The sequence below is a fragment of the Panthera pardus genome, unplaced genomic scaffold (assembly GCF_024362965.1).
Source record: "Panthera pardus isolate Hobbes unplaced genomic scaffold, ASM2436296v1 HiC_scaffold_12, whole genome shotgun sequence".
Taxonomy (NCBI): Eukaryota; Metazoa; Chordata; class Mammalia; order Carnivora; family Felidae; genus Panthera; species Panthera pardus.
In genome coordinates, this window is record NW_026526677.1 from 69,231,090 (window position 1) to 69,248,389 (window position 17,300).

Sequence of the window (17,300 nt, forward strand, 5' to 3'; positions counted from 1 at the left end):
GATACACTTGTTTTTACTGCTTTTATGCTTCCTTTTTTTTTTTTTTTAACTCTTACTTACTGTCTTTCCTTTCCATGCAAAGAGTCCCCTTTAACATTTTTTGAAGGGCTGGCTTAGTGGTCATGAACTCCTTTAGCTTTTGCTTGTATTGGAAACTCTTTATCTCTCCTTCTATTCTGAATGATAGCCTTGCTGGATAGAATATTCTTGGCTGCAGATTTTTCCCTTTCCACACTTTCAATATACCATGCCACTCCCTTCTGGCTTGGAAAATTTCTGCTTAAAAACCTCCTGATAGCCTTATGGGGTTTCCTTTTTATGTACCTGTCTTTCCTCTTGCTGCTTTAAATTTTTCGTTGTTGTTGTTATTGCTACTTTTTGCCATTTTAATTACTATGCGTCTTGGTGTAGACCTCCTTGGGTTGATTTTGCTGGGGGAATCTTTGTGTTTCCTGGATCTGGATATCGATTTCCTTACCCAGATAGGAAAGTTTTCAGTTATTATTTCCTCAAGTAAATTTTCTGCCCCCTTTTCTCTCTTTTTAAATTTTATTTATTTATTTTTTAGTAATCTCTATACCCAATATGGGGCTTGAACTCTCAATCCTGAAGTCAAGAGTTGCATGCTCTTCCAACTGAGCCAGCCAGCCCCCTTCCCCCCATCTTTACTTTCTCTCTTTTCTTCTTCTGGAATCCCTATAATGTAAATGCTATCATGCTTAAAGGAGTTTCTGAGTTCCCTAAGTCTATTCTCATTTTGCATAATTTTTTTCTCTCATTTTCTCGTTTTGATTACTTTCCCTTACTCTGTCCTCCAGGTTACTAATATGTTCCTCTGCTTCCTGTAGCCTGCCATTTTATTCCTTCTAGTGTATTTTTAATTTCACCTATTGTGCTCTTCATCTCTGGTTCTTTTTTATGTTTTCTTTTTTTTTGTTAAGGGTTTCATGAGGTCCTCCACTCTTTTCTCAAGTCCAGTGAGTATCTTTCTAATCATTGCTTTAAATTCTCTATCAGGCATCTTATCTATTTTGCTTGGGTGTCTTGCTGTGGTTTTGTCCTGTTCTTTTATTTGGGCCATATTCCTCTGTTTCCTGTGTATTAGAAAAAGTCAGCTACATCTTCTGCTCTATGAAAGTAATAGCTTTATGAAGAAGAGGTCCTTTAGTGCCATGCAGTGCAGTGTCCTCTGTTCATCAGAACCTGGTGCTTCAGGGTTGTCTCCTGTGTGTGTTGTGTGTGCCCTGCTGTTGAGTCCTGACTGCCTTTTTTCCATCAGTCATCTGCAGAGGCTCTGACTATTGTAGGCAGAGTTTGGTCCCTGGCCCAGGTGGGGCATGCAGTTTTAATAAGGTGGGGCCACTGCTGGGACCAGGGCTTCAGGGTGTGGTGTGCAGTTTTAACAATGTGAGCCTTGGGCTTCCACAGAGCCTACAGCCATCACCATAGGGACAGAGGCCCTGCAAAAGCCCAAGTCCAGAGAAATGGTGTTGGCAAGATTTGTGCAGGTATTCTGGGGGAGGGGGACTGCAGTGCCTGGACTGAGGCAAGGGTGACTGGGAAGGGTAGATCTGCCATAGTGAGGGGGAGTGGGGCTTGGCATACACAAGTTAGGTAGTGAATGTTGCCACTGTGCTGGTTCCCATAGATGGTTATATGTTTATGCTAGGGGGTGGGGAAGGGAGATGGAGCTGGTTAGCTCCTTTGTTCCTGGAAGTCCCTCTGGGAGACCTGCCCCTCCAAGACCTGCTCTGAGATGTGTAAAAAAAAAATTCCCTCATGTTTACCCCAGGCGTTTTCAGACTGCTGCTTCTATGGGGGCTGTTTGTAGAGCTTCTTTCTAAGTGCAGGGACTCAGCTTCCTATTGCCCTTTGGGCTCTTGGAGAGCTGAGCCTTCTGATTTTTAAAACTCCAAGTTTTAAGTCTTGCTATATGAAATTTGGCCCCTCTCACTTTCAAAGCCAAATGTTTTGGGGATTTGTTTTCCCTGTGCTAGCTCCTTGGTGTGGTAGTCTGTTTCTCTCCCTCTTCAAAGCTCCCTCTGTCCATGGGTGGCCTTGGTCCATTTAGATCCCCACTGGGTGTCCACCCTTCCTACTGTCTTCGAAGTGGCCTCTTCTCTAACTTTAGTTGCGGAGTTTGTTCTTCTAGTCTTCAGGTCCTTTTCTGGGTTATTTGCACTGACACGAGTGTTTTCTAGTTGTATCCACAGGATGAGGAGAGCTTAGAGTCCTCTTACTACACCATCTTGGCCCCTTCCTACATTCAGTTTTACATAAGGGAACATCCCCAGTGAGCAATTTGATGAAATAGAGTAAAATTTCATTAATTCAGGTCACTTTAATCCTAACTTGGAATTGCACAAAATGTGCAGTGTGCTATGTGAATTGTCCATCTGATAACCTAGACTTAGTTCCCAGACCTCCTTGGATTTAAGGACCTCCAGAACTCCTGTCCACCTCAGATACCCATCCACATGGCTACTCCTTGGACCTTTCTTCACCAGGAACCACTCCTACTCCAGAATGTCATACTGTCTATATTGGTTTCTGACAGCCTGTCCTTTGCCTTCCTCATTCCTACTGCACCTTGCACCTGTTCTTTGTCTCCATTGAGACCTTTGGGCCCTTAACCATTTTCTTCCAGTCTCTCAGTCCCTCATGGCTTTTCATAAAACCCAACCACTGGCTGGTGTGAATCAAAGGTGGCTACTTCAGTTGTTCTCAACATCATCCATCCATCCATCCATCTGTCCATTCACCCATCCCAAAGCATCACTGAGCACCTATGAAAAGGTGATACTTGAGTTGTTCAATAAATGTTTAGGAAGGGGTGGATATATGAAAGAGTTGGTAGAGATTTAGTTTGCCTGCTAATTTGTTAATCTAATTAAAATCCCTTAAGAATAAACACAAAATTTCAAAGTGAAAATTTAAATGGTCTAGGTGAAAAAAATTTGTTCTCATTTCATCCATATATGTTCAAATACAGGTAATGGACCAAAACACCAATTTAAATGTTAATTGTAATTGCCTTACATATTACTTAAAATGCGCTACTACTAACAACAGTAACACAAAGAGCTAAAGTTTATTGAGTGCTTATTCCCCTCTGGGCATCACGCTGAGCTATTTACCATACATTATCTCAATTAATTTTCGTATGACTTAATGAAGTAGGTGCTGTTTCAGAGAAGGAATCCTGAGCTACAGATGTGAAGTTATTTGCCCAGGGGTTATAAACTCTACTGCAGGTGCAAACTGGTGGAGCTGGAATCTGAATCCAGCTCTATCTGACTCTAGAACTTATCTTCATAGCAATATGATGCCTTTAACTCAACCTTAACAGCAGTGTGATTTTGTAAAAGATACAACTAAATAGATAATAATGTTGGATTTCTTTCTCTATTGAGAAAGACGGGGCCGTGTGGTAAGAAAACACTCAACTGGGTAACAGGAAAACCGTGTTCTCTCTCTGTCTCCGACAGAAGCTCTGCATCTTGGGTGAGTCTCTCTCTCTGGGTCTCAGTTTCCTGCTCTGAGTGGTGGAGCTGTAGCATGAGCTACTTAATGGACAGTTGGGGTAGAAACACTATGAGCTTCACTCAGATTTTTCTAGAAGTCTAGAGTAGGGAGGTTTGACCATTCTCAGGAAGAGCAACATGTGTCAGGAAAAGCTGAAGAGTGAGTCTTTCAGAGTCTGTTTTGAGCTGAGACACAGCTAAATGAACCAGCTAAATGAACAGGGCTGAGGCAGGTACCCTCCAGGTAGTGTGGCTGGAGCAGAAGAACCCTAAGAAGGGTACCTATTCAGGCACACTATTCAGGGGGCTGGGCAGCTTTCTGATTTTAGGGCTGGCAGCCTCTTGCTGACCTTTCTTCCTGCTGGAAGATGCCCCTCACCGGGGAGGCTCCTGCTGGTCTGTCCCCTTCTGCACTTTTGAACTCTTCACCCTGAAGCCCTGGCAGGGGCTGAGGAATATCTGATGCCTCTCCAGGGGAGAATTCCTGCAATGGAGAAAGAGGCACCTCCCCAAGCCACACACGGAGCTGCCCAGACTTTTCCACCTTAGGGACTCAGCTGGGAAATGGCCTTGGAGCTGCCAGGGAAGGCATTCCAAGGCCAGGGTTCACTTAAAGTCCCAAAGATGATGGATGGCTGTTCAATTCCACCCCCCAGTGCTCAGGCAAGTGGAAGTGTGAAAATGGCAACCTGTCTCTGGGAACCCTAGTGAGCTTTGTATGACAGTGGACGAGACCCAGGCCAAGACTGACGGAACCAGGTACTTGCCATCTGGGATGCAGCCACCCCAGGATAAGGAGATTCTGAGGTGGATGCTCTGTCCATCCCCCCAGCAAGCTGATGGAATGTTGTGTGAGGGATGTGGTGAGAGGAGAACATTCCTGGCTCTGTATACCTGGTTTCTCTGTTCCGGAGGTCAGGACCTGTCATTCTTCCAAATACCTGGGTCTAACCTCTTTCAGGCCTGAATAAACACAAGGGACCTGAGAGGAGCAGGTGAATTTGCTCAGCCTGTCTCCAAACCAAATGACCAAAAGCAACATACATATTTCCAGGGGAGCCCTCTCTGCTCACCCAACAAACCCACACATACAACATTCTCACAGCAGTGTGCTCAGTGAGCACATTAGCTGTCACCTAGTGGAAAGCTATGTCTTTGATTTATTTTTTCCTTCCAGGAACTACAGCTAACAGAATTATGAAAGCTCTTGGTCTTTTTAAAAAATTTATATATTCCATTAAACTCTAGTCTCTTGAGAGGTTCTCAGAAAGTTTCTGTGGCTAAATATGTTTGAGAAACTCTGAATGTTACATATAGTATAATGCAGTGTATGTTGAAGGCTCTGAAAAATCCTGCATTGAGACACCTGTTTAACCCAGCATTTTTTACACTTATCTGACTAGAGACCTTACCCTGTGTCCCACCCTCCCCACCTATGTGTGGCAGAGACCATGCTGACAGACACAAGTCTCCACACAAAGAACTCTGTACCAGGTAGGGCTGGGTGAATTCAGAGCAAGGTCATCTCTCCCTGGGATTACTTCAATTGTCTCTTCTGGCATGGATCCTATAATAACTAATCTCACTCCCTCCAGGTTTATTCCCCTTCCCCCAATCTATCCTCCCTATCTTTCTAAGCACAAATCTGTGCAGAACACTTAGTTTTTGAAAATCCATATGGGGCTCCCACCGCCCTTGGGATTATGTCCAAACTCCTTGGCTGGTATTCACTTTGGCCCCAACCTTAATGCCTGAACACTGCCCATGTCTTCCCATACCCTAGACACATCCTGCTGTCTTTCAATTATTGTGGGTCCTTGAACAGCTCTGTGTTTTTGCTCAAGGGCCTAGCAGGCCCCCTCTCACCCAGGCCAACTCGTACTCAAACTATAAGGCCCAGCTTAAATGTCACCTCTTCTGGGAAGGCTTTCTTGTCATGTTGCTTTCCCTATTCTCAGGGTAGTACTAATTCTCTTCCTCTCTGGACTGCCATGACACTCTGGGTAGATCTTTATCACAGCCTATGTACCACATTGCATCGCAACTATTTATTGACATTTCAGCTTCAATTACTAAAGAAATGTATCCAGCAGGGTATTCTCTTTGTGTCAGGAACCATCCTAGGTATGACATAAGAATTCAATTTAGCAAACATGTCTAAGTGCCCACGGTGAACAAGGGACCACCGTACGTTACCAGATTATAGGGGCAAACGCAAGGATCTCACAGTCTGATGGGGACGCAAGAAGATAAAGCAGTTGCAGCACACTGTGGCGAGGGTAATGGTAAAGGTACATGCTAGGTATGTGGGAGGCCTCCAAGGGAGCAGGCAGCTCTGCTGGAGGGAAAGGCAGTGAGGGCTTCGCAGGTGTGGCCCGAAGGAGGAGCAGAGGTTCACCGGCAGACTGCGGTGGGGCAGGGGAGGAAGAAAGGTGTCTCAGGCACATGCATGTGGAATGAGAGGAGGGGGCCTTCCGGGGGCTGCACGAAAATAAACAGAGTTGGAGCCTGGGTGGGGCTTGGGGAGGAAGGGAGGTAGTCGGGGGAGATAGCACAGCAGCTGCCATAGGAGCCACGTGACAGGCCGTGGTCAGGAGTGTCAGATGTCGCCAGAATGTCAAGTGAGAAGGGGATCTCAAAGTGTCTGTGGGAGCTGGCATTTAGATGGTCATTCATGACCTCTTCCAGACTACCTGTACGAGAGTGGTGGAGGGGGATCAGTCTGCAGAGGGCTGAAAGATAAATGGGGAGGAAATGTCAGTGATTATGAATTTCAAGAAGGTTGGCTATGAAGTAGGGAAAGGATGACAGCCTTTGGGGGATGAGGGACTGAAGGATTCATTTTTTAAAAATGTTTATTTATTTGGGGAGGGGGAGGTGTGAGAGAGAGAGAAAGGGAGAGCAGGGGAGAGGCAGAGACAGAGGGAGAATCCCAAGCAGGCTCTGTGCTGTCAGTACAGAGCTGGACACAGGGCTTGATCCCATAAACCATGAGATCATGACCTGAGCTGAAATTAAGAGTTGGACACTTACCAACTGAGCCACACAGGTGCCCCAAGACAGATTAATTTTTGAGATGGGGCTGTCCCTATGAAGTAAGGGAGATAGCGTGGAGGAGAGGTGAGAGAGGAGTGATGGGGGAGGTCCCAGGGAAATGGGGGAGGTAGGAGCCAGAGTCCAGTTAGAGCCTGGAGAAGACATGGTCCCTCCCTCCAGGACCTTGCAGCCAGTGGAAGGGTGGACACAAAGCCCTCACACCACAGCCCCACCACAGATATGCCTGAGGGAATGACTCACTCTGCTGGGGCAGGAGTTGGGAAGGGATTCACAAGCATGATGGGGAAACTATCCTGTAGGTGAGGAAACTGGAAACCATGGATTGGAGAAGGTGGGAATACTGAGCCTGGAAAAGAGAAAGCTAAGGGGAATGAGGCATAATGATTTTCTTCAAAGACTTGAAGGCCTGTTCTGTGGACAAGGAATAATATAGTAGACTTATTTTATGTGGCCTTGGAGGAAAAAGTAGAGCCAACAGGTGGAAGTCAGCAAGACACAAATTCCAGTGATATATAAGGTAGAGATTTCAAGCGCTGGATCACTGGAAGGGATTCTGTAGTCACTGAAATGCCACTTGGCACGGAAGTTGTGGAAGGGATTCCAGCCAGGAGGTGCGGGCGGACCTCTAAGGTCCTTCCCTTCCTAGGTCTGGCACCGGGAGATCCCCCCGGTGTGCTGGGCTCTGGCAGCCAGACTGGCGGGCTCCTATAGCTGGCATTCTGGCCTAATGGGGAAAATTCCCATCAAGTAACAAGACAGTCACAGGAAGCAGTGATTTTCTAAGCAAAAGTATCAGAATAATGTGGCAATTCCTCAGTCACTGCTCTGATGGCCACCCCTGGCCAGAGAGAAAACACTTCAGGAACTATTTGCATTTCCTCCTCAATTTCCCAGTTTGTCTGAGTTCCTGGGCAAGCACATAAATGGCGCCAGAAATCCCAGTGTGGAAAGAGGATGGTGGCTGATCTGCTGACCTCTTGACCTCTTAAAGGTCAGTACTGGATTTCTCTTCTAGGGCACAGCATCTCACTCCTTAACCTTCTGCTCAGAAAGCCTGTGCACTTTTCCCAGCAACCAAATTGCTGGCCAGCTCGGGGGTGTCAGCATTTCCACCAGCTCTGGTCTGCCCACAGGCTGTACATTTTAGTTGTCATAAAGCTGCTGATGTTCCATGAAGCTTCTCTGATTAGTGTGGCTCATTCCGATCTCTCTCTGCAGGTGTACTACTCTATCACCTGTACCATACAGTCTGCCCTGCAGTCACAGCTCCAACCTTCTAAGAGTCTCAACTGCCTCTCATAGACCTGGCTAAATTCTACCCTAATTATGACAGTTAGTTGGGGGTGGAAATCCCAGTCTGTGTGTGGGCTTTCTGGATGGAAGTGAGGCACAGCTGGGGAGGTCCCCCCTCCAGGAAAGACTAAGCTAGGTTAGGGGACAGACGAGATCAAAGCAGCATGAAGCAGTGTCCTTGAGGACAGGGGAAAAGTCTTATTTGCCATTGTTTGACACAAAAGCTGAAGAAGGAGCACGGACCCCCTTTCCTGCTTCCAGCTCTGGATAAGTCAGCTTCAGATACCCGTGTTAGAAGACCCAACAAACATGCTACTGTGTGCCCGGTGCCCTGTGCTTGCCTGGCTCAGTAAGTGTCATGAACACATGGAAGCAGGAATGACTGAAAGCCAGAGAACAGTCCCTCCACAGGAGTGCCCCACTGTACACATCGGTATGACATCAGCTCCCCTTGGAGCCACGCGCTCCTCTGAGACCACAGCAAGGTATCTCTGTGTCACCTTAGTTCAGGCCATTCCCTTGAACTCGAGGGTCAACACAAATAAGGCCACTAGTGGAAGACATTCCCAGCCAGGCGGGGAGAGCAGGCAGCAGAGGGTCAGTAGTAAATGACCTCAGGTTTTGGAGTCATATAGGTTTGAGGTGAGCCCAAACTCTTGTTAATTTCTAGCCGGGTGATTTTGGACAAGTTACTTGACCTCTCTGAGCCTCAGTTTCTCTATCCCTCAAGGTTGCTGTGATAATTAAATGTAAAGCACCCCAGCACGGAGTAGGTGCTCTGTAAAAGTGAGTTGCTAGCTCTTTTCTGGGAAGAAGGCCATAACTTTTAAATCCAACCAAACGTCCCAAGTGCTCTGACCACTGTATTCCCCCTACCAGCCTTGAAGGACACTGCAGGCAGGGCCATTAAATAGGCACACATTAAATCTATACAACTCAATAGTAATTATTTGAGCATCTTTCTTTTTTTCCCTAGTTGATTATAAACTCTTTCAGAGCAAAGGATATTTCTGACTTACCACTATGTTCAATAAATGTTTCCTCTGAATGAATATACAGATAAATACATGAATAAATAAACAGGTGCTGCCTTGGACTATTTTTCTGATTATTTTATGTGTCCATGTTACAATCTTAGGAAGAACTGACTTCTTTGGGATGGGTCTGCACTTTGTACTGGCCATACTCTGGGGCACAGAGAAGGAAATGATAAAGGCTGAAGAAAGGAAATGTGGAAGAAATTTCATAAATTAAGTGAAGGAGAGGAAACAACTGGAGAGGTTCCCCTTAATTTCCCACTGCTTTTATCATTGTATGACCACAGGGAAATAATGTTCTTCCTGGGTCTCAGTTTCCCCACTTATGAAGTGCCAGACTTGGATCAAGTGAACAGGTTATTTCTTGTTCTGGGGTTCTAAGACTGTGGGATTACAGTCCTAGGGAGGGAAATGGGAAAATGAGGGAAGACATAGATTGAACTGCAGAAGGCATCCTAAAATTCAGTATATGTGAAAATACTGAGTAGTGACTATCTCTGCTGAGAATGACTCAGAAAGGGAACACTCCCTTGAAACATTATTATCAGGGCTGGGAGTGAACAATTATGCTCTTAAAATTAAGATGAAATCTTGAAACTTTCTTTGTAGTCCAGATGTCACATGCTTTTCCTTTGTTTGTATCATCTTAAAACCACCGGGAGAAGCTTAGAGCCAAAGAGCCTCAGCTTTTCCCTTGGGGGCTGAGTGCATGAGGTAGACTTGTACTTTACGAAAAACCCTGGAGGGGGCACCCAGCTCTGGTGAGTGATGGGGCAATAGGACCACCATTAAAGAAGGAAGAATCAAGAAGTGCCAGATAACTGACCCAGATGCTGGAGAATTTTCCCATCACAAAAAAGAAATGATAATTAAGTGATGTGATAGCTAACCCTATGGTGCATACTTCAATACACACACACACACACACACACACACACACACACATACACACACATACAATCAACAGGTTGTTTACCCTAAATGGACACTATAGGTCAATTATATCTCAATAAAAAATAAAAAACAAAGAAGGTGCTTCCCTCACTGCTGGTAGCTATGGAGTTTTGAAAATGAGAGTTGATGGCTGGTTCCTCCAGAGCCCCCCTTCTGGTGAGGATGGGTGGGGCACTAACCATGCCCTAGAACAAGCCGGAGAGAAAAGACATGAGTATGCTAAGTAGGATAGTTTCCAAAAGACCTTCCTCCCATTTATCTTCCTTGACGACCATATCAAGAAGGTGTCTGGATTATGTTGAACGGTCTTTCATGTAAAATAACAGAAATAGAAAGTATCCAAGTTAGAGGGTGGGTTCTGGAGTTAGACCACTTCAGTTCACAGCTTGGCTCCACCATTTACCGGATGTGTGATCTTGGACACGCTCCCTAACCTTTCTGTGCCTCGGTTTCCTCATATGTAAACTGTGCATTCAGCACATGTTTATTGAAAATCCACAGCATAGTCAGCATTGTTCTGGGTGCTTGAGAGGTAGCAGTGAACAGAAGAGTCAAAGATCCCTCCCTTGGAACTTCTATTTTAGTGGGACAGGACAATAATTGTTATCTACTTAATAGGACTATTGTAGTAAATGACTTAATGTAAGTGAGTTGCTTTGTTGTCTAGAAGAGCCTAGGTTAGCCTAGCATTGAATTCACCAAAGGGAGAAGAGTGAGATTGTTGCTTGCTTCTTTCTTTCTTTAGTGGACTGTTTGTTTGTTTTTTTACATAAGGAACTATTTCTGGGCAACAATCAGCTGCTTAACTCATTATAAAACAATTCATTATTTTTTCTAATCACAAAATAGATGCCTGTGCACAATCAAATGTTACAGAAATGGATGCCTTGGAAAGAAAACACCCCTGGCAACTGCATCCCTTAACTGTAGTCACTGTTCACAGCTTGCTGTAGAAGCATCCAGATAGTTTTTTCTTTTTAGAAAACACTTGATGAAATCATTTGTTTTTCAGAATTTTTACCAGTTATCTAACTTATGAAAAAACAATCTGGTTAAGCCTAATAAAATAAATCTGATAGAATAAGAAAAAACTGTGTGTGAATGAACACAATACAGAGAAAAAGAGAGAGAAAATGAGAATTAGTAATGTACTGTGCTATGGGATTGTTTGGAATTGCTATATCCCCTCTGGCATGGAGAGATGAGGCTTGGACTTGGGGGCTCTGGGCTTATCCATCCTTTCTTTTCTTTGCGAAATGCTCGTTTCATGAGTAGTGGCTCAGAAAAAATCTTTCCTGATAAAACACGTTGGTGTCCCATTTCCTTTCTGGATAATCAGGTATAGGAATGCAGAGTGCCTGAAATACCCCCAGGTAGTACTTTTTTTTAATGTTTATATATTATTTTTGAGAGTGAGAGAGAGAGCATGAGCAGGGGGGCAGGCAGAGAGAGAGAGAGAGACAGAGAGAGAGAGAGAGAGAGAGAGAGAGACCTACAGTCTGAAGCAGGCTCCAACCTCTGTGCTATCAGCACAGAACCCGATGTGGGGCTCGAAGTCACAAACCACGAGATCATGACCTGAAGTTGGACGCTTAACTGACTGAGTCACCCATTCACCCCCCACAGGTAGTACTTTTTGAGGGCTTGGGATTTCTGAAGGTGTCCTGCCCTAATACTAGCATACTCTGCTGGATTTCCAGGACTCTGTTTTTCATTTGCAGGAGGCTTTTGTTTTGTTTTGGTTCCTTTTCAAATTTGCTTGCGTTTTTTCTTTTTTTTCCCCAAGCGTTGGGTACTTTCCTCATTACATCATTCTTGTGAAAATTATCTCCTTAATACATTTAAGTAAAGCTGCTTTACAATCTTTCTGAGGATAATTCATTTTTCTGGGGTTCTAAGTCTTCTATTAGCTGTATATATGATTTTCCCACAGTGTGGACTGTTTCCATGTGGATTATTGTGAAGCATGAATTTATTTTCATTGGGGAGCTATTTTCCCCTCAAGGAATTCCACACAGCATGGCTCGTGGGAGTGTCCCTATAGAGAAGTTTTACTTTTCCTTCTTTTAACTAAAAAAAAATTTTTTGGGGGGCGCCTGGGTGGCTTGGTCGGTTAAGCGTCCGACCTCGGCTCAGGTCATGATCTCGCGGTCCGTGAGTTCGAGCCCCGCGTCGGGCTCTGTGCTGACAGCTCAGAGCCTGGAGCCTGTTTCAGATTCTGTGTCTCCCTCTCTCTCTGCCCCTCCCCTGTTCATGCTCTGTCTCTCTCTGTCTCAAAAATAAATAAACGTTAAAAAAAAATTTTTTTAATTTATTTTTGAGACAGAGAGAGAGAAAGAGAAAGAGGGGCAGAGAGAGGGAGAGAGGAAGACTCCCAGACTCTGTGCCCTCAGTGCTGACCCTGACATGGGGCTCAACCCCACAAACCATGAGATCATGACCTGAGCAGAAACCAAGAGTTGGATGCTCAAACGACTGAGCCACCCAGGCGCCTCTACTTTTCCTTCTGCCAGGTTCCCCAGCTGTATCACTGGCAGGGGAAAATATTTTGTACTCATCTCTTAACCTTGTGTATGTTATAAATGTGGACTCCAAATCACATGTGGTGAAGGCTTAAGGTTTTGGTTTCTTCCAAACATTCTTCCCCCTCACAAGCACCTTGTCGTTTGTCAGGCTTGCTGAGCACAGCCTGTTTCTTCTTCACTGAGAGCGTCAGCCACTGAAGGCTCCCAGTCTTCTGCAGGACTGTCGGTGCCAACATACTGCCTGGTACGGGTCTCAGCACTTGACCCTGCTGTGTGGGTGTGGGGATCCATCTCTGAGCCTGAATGATGAGAAGGAAAGAGCCATCCAAATGGAAGCACATTCATGACGGGGGAAGGAAGCATGAAGGCTCTGCATGCGGCTCTAACAAAATGACACATGGAAGGAAGAGCAAGGCAAGTGTGAGTGGAGCTGAGATGGTGGCAGGTGAGGCCATCAAAGGATTCTTTCCAGCTCCAAGAGCACAGTACAGGGGGGCTAGATGTCAGAACTGGTGGGGTAATCTCAAGGCAGTTTAGTGATTTTTTCTTCTTGGGAAAGTTTCTGTTTCTCATTTTTGTATTAAGAAATGCACACAAAGAGATGTTCAGTTATGCAAGGGGACGATGCTCCCCAATGAACCATGACTCCTGGTATTTTTGTCCTGTGTTATCTCCTCCCTTGGAATCTGGTATGGATCTATAATTTGCTTTAAGTAGTGGAATGTGGTAGAAATTTTATTGTGCCAGTCCCGCTATGGTGTGGCCTCAGGTATCAATTGTAGGATTGTGTGTGTGAGAGAGAGAGGGGCTGAGAGAAGACAAAGACAGAAAGAGAGAGAGACTGAAAGAGAGAACCAGAGACAGAAAGCTGAAGAGACTCAAAAAGAAAATTTTCTTGAACTAAAAAGCACAAATTTTTTTTAAGTCAAGGGGCATCTGGGTGGCTCAGTCAGTTAAGCGTCCAACTTCGGCTCAGGTCATGATCTCGCAGTCCATGAGTTCAAGCCCCATGTTGGGCTCTGTGCTGACAGCTCAGAGCCTGGAGCCTGCTTCAGATTCTGTGTCTCCCTCTCTCTGCCCCTCTCCTGCTTGCATTCTGTTTCTCTCTTTCTCAAAAATCAATAAACATAAAAAAAGGTTTGTTGTTGTTACTGTTTTTTTAAACTCTCATTTGTCTTCTTCTTTATCGCTCCTCTCAACATCTTAGAAACCTCTAGTTTAGAGTTGGGAGCTACAGAGAAAGGGGGTGGTTTCCCTCCCAAGCCCGTCAAAAGGCTGACACGGCTGCTGACCACAAACTCTCTCCAAGCATCAGATGGGGCCAGGGCTACAGGTGCAAACTTAAAACAGACCATTCCCATCCATTCTACTGTAAGTAACCAAACATGTAAGTGGAAACCACCGGGGCAAATGCGTCTCTCAGGTGCAGTGTTCTGGGTCCCACAGTGTTGCAGAGAGAGCAGGGAGGATGGAATGACTAGTGTTCCCTACTGGAGTGGCAGGCTATGTCTCAGCTTTGAGCAGCCCACTGATAGATATTTACTGCTGAGATTCCTTCTACCCTGGAGGGTCCTCCTCCCCAGTGGCCAAACCCCAGGATAGTAACTGAGCTACAGTGACTCTTTAAGGCCAAAAAAACCTTAAGATACACCCCCATCAGGGGATAGGGGCTTTTCATTAGCAGGATGTTTGGAAAAAGACAAGGAAGTTGAAGGCAGGAGTCAACATTTCCCAAAGTTCTTTCTTAAAATACTCTGTGTTTGGTTTCAGGGCTGCTGACTCACCCCCCATCCGGGCATCCGATCTCGGGGCTACTATATTCCCCAGAGTGCCTGGGGAGACCAGCTCATTTCCCACCTACAGTATCCACAGAAACATCTGCTTTAGCTTATTAGAGAGTCAAAACAAGCAACTGTCAACTCATCACCATCTCCACTTGAGGACACATTCCTCTTGGCTGACGCACGCCCCTCCCCAGCCCCCCACCCTGACTGCCTGCATGTCTGAGACTGTGAGCTGATTCTGATGATAAATGGAAGAGCCTCTTATATCCTCGTTTATCTAACCTTCTCACACGCATAGCAAGACTTCTCTCTGGGGAATCGAGGAACGACTTCTGACTCATCAGATAAGCAGTAGGCCCTGGAAACAGGAAGCAGAAACCGGGCTCTCCAAGCCCCTTCCATTCCCTTCTCTTCCTCTGCAGGTAACTGCACTGTGGAAAGCAGTCTGGTTTTGGAGCAGCAGACCCAGGTTCAGCCTGCAGTCCTGCCCGACACTGTGGGACCTAAGACAGGTTCCTTAGCCTCTCGGGGCCTCAGTGTCCTCTTCCATAAAATGAGAACAGTATTACCTATCCTGCCAGCCGTGCAGGAATCTTATGTAGTCCAAAAGTAATACAGGGTAGGAAACATCTTAAAAAAGAGTCTCTGATGCTTAAATTTCCTCCTATAATCACATCACCTATAATCTACTCTTGAACCTGTTCTGTGACGAGGAACTCATTCCCACAGACAGTCTAGTGCACCATGGGATACTTCTAATTTCTTTTGAGCTGAAAACTGCCTCTTTTGGCATTCTACCAATTGGTTCCTCTCTAGGTGGGTATACAGAAACAAGTTGAGCCCTCTTCTGGAACAATTGCTTTCAGCTATCTGGAGGTGTACCTCACCCTGATACTGACAAAGCAGCCCCTAAGCCCCCTCCCCACCAGGCTAAGCCTTTGAAACCCCCCCTCACTGTCATGGTTACTGTTCTCCAAAGGCACTTCAGGTAAGTTATGACCCTTAAGTGTCTTGTCCAGAACCGAATCTGGTGTTCAGGATGGCCTGAAAGGGGGAGAATGAGCTGGGACATTCACCTCTCTTGTTCTAGACACTATGCCTCTATTAATGCACTTGACCCCCAGGTGCTCTGGTGGTTATATCTCAATAGAAGCACTTCCTCTATAATCTCAGTTGTGAGCACCTAGCTTTCTGATTACCACCTCCTTTGTGGCCAGCTCATTTGATCTTTTACCTACCTCAATAATTCTTAAGCCCCATTAGGACTTACCATCCCTTGATCATGTCACTGTCCCCTATTCTCCTCTGCCCCTGCCATGTCCTCATGTCCCTTCTTAGCATAGACCTCAGGACACATCATTATAATCACCCCCTTGAATACACTCACAGTTCTCTTTTTCTCTCTTGCCTATCAAAATCCAATCTTGGTTAAATCCTACTTTCTGCCTCTTCCTGTCCTGCATCCAGATAGCTGAAACTAGCCAGAGGAAAAAAAACCACAGAAATAGGTTAAATTCATGACTAGTGATCTGTGGGGGGCCATAGGGCTGTCCAGCAAGCATCCTCACGTTTGGACATTTCAGGTCATACCTTCTCTAGCCTTAAACCTCCACCTCTGCCCTATCCTTACTCTCTGTGGATGACCTTGTCCTCTGTTAGTGGACCTTCCATCCCCAGCCCCCACCACATCTACCCACCTACCCATGACTGTGCCTCTCTGTCCCTGTGGATGAGCATCTGTGCGCCCATCTAAAGGTAAGCTCTTCAGGTGTGCACCAGACTCTCACCCTCTTGCTTACTTGGGAACTTTGGACCCCACCCCCCTGACCCCACACTCCATTACTAATTTCTGCTTTTCTACAGGATCATTCATATTCCATATAATTACAGTATTATTTTCTTTCATCTTAAAAAACAAAAACCACAACAATAAAATGCTTGCATCTTATCCCAATAGGGAGACCAGATGAGGAAAGTTAAAAGCTCAGGAACCTACTCAATGACGTCACAGACCTAGAGGAGATGGGGTCAAGAGTCAGATCTAGTTTTCCTGCCCCCAAAGCTGCAGAGGCCAGAGCAGCTCTCTTCCCAGCCCACTGCTTTGCTCTGAGCAGCTGAGCACAGGCAAGGGAGTACTTTGCCCCAGATGCCCAGTCCAGCTCTGCCATGACCTGGACACTCTTGGGACAGCAACAAAGGCTGGAGGTTCTCAAGTGACTGGGGGACCTGCGGGGTCTGCAGGGGTCTGCCCAGCTGCTGAAACTGTCTTGACTGACTTGCCTGTCAGACTATACATGGGTGGGTGGAGAGGCTATTTCCAGAACTCCATCCCAGGACCATACCAGCCACAGCAGGGCGTGTGGGTGGCCATGATGGCACACAGAGGGGGCAGGTGAGGGGGGCTGAAGCCACCGATATCACATACCCCAGAGCACAGATGACACCTCATAAATCCTGCAGGCCCATAGCCGTGTGACCTGCTATGGTGGTTCATTAATGCTGCCTGGTCCTCACGTACAGGTAGAAATGACGGCTGATGTGGTAAACTGCCTTCCCAAGCCAGTCTGTCAGAAGGGCACACTTCTTTTCTCCACCGCTCACTATATCCCTGTTCATGCCAAGGGCCCAGAACAGCTCAGCAAAGGGGTTTTCTTTCTGGGACATCGGGCACTTAGGCTCTCAGTCATCAACCCTCTTCTCTCTCCCCTCTGTTCTCAAACAGTCTCCCATGGAACAAACCCAATGGCTTTGAGTCTTCCAGATACACGGGGTCAAGTTGCAACTTACAGAACACTCAGAAAAGCATGCATCTCCTGCCTCTTGTTTGTGCATCTGCTGAACAGTCAGATACAGTGTTGGCCTGATCCAGACCATCTCCCAAGAGTCCTTTTTCAAAAGGAATAGGCTGACCCACTTACTTGTCTGTCACAGCCTGCATGAACTCGTCCAGCAGGTCATCGTACTCCTTCCCACGCACACGCTGGTGTTTCAACCCAATGTACAGAGGGTCTCTGAGCAGCTCCTGGAGAAGACAGCATCTGTTTGTTCAACTGCCCTGGTTTAGTGGGAAGGACCAGGGAGAGGGGGCGGAGGGAGCTGGACGCTGGCTGCCCAACCTGCCTCGCC

At 46.1% G+C, this 17,300-nt stretch overlaps 1 protein-coding gene across 3 annotated transcripts in view; it reads right to left on the minus strand.

Annotated features, from left to right (window-relative positions):
• ME3 (malic enzyme 3) overlaps window positions 1-17,300 on the minus strand; it is a 184,160-nt gene that overhangs the window by 27,507 nt on the left and 139,353 nt on the right. For all 3 annotated transcript variants that reach the window (XM_019450034.2, XM_019450033.2, XM_019450035.2), the window contains one exon: window positions 17,093-17,196. In XM_019450034.2, coding sequence (XP_019305579.1) covers window positions 17,093-17,196 — 104 coding nt within the window. The remainder of the gene's footprint in view (window positions 1-17,092; window positions 17,197-17,300) is intronic.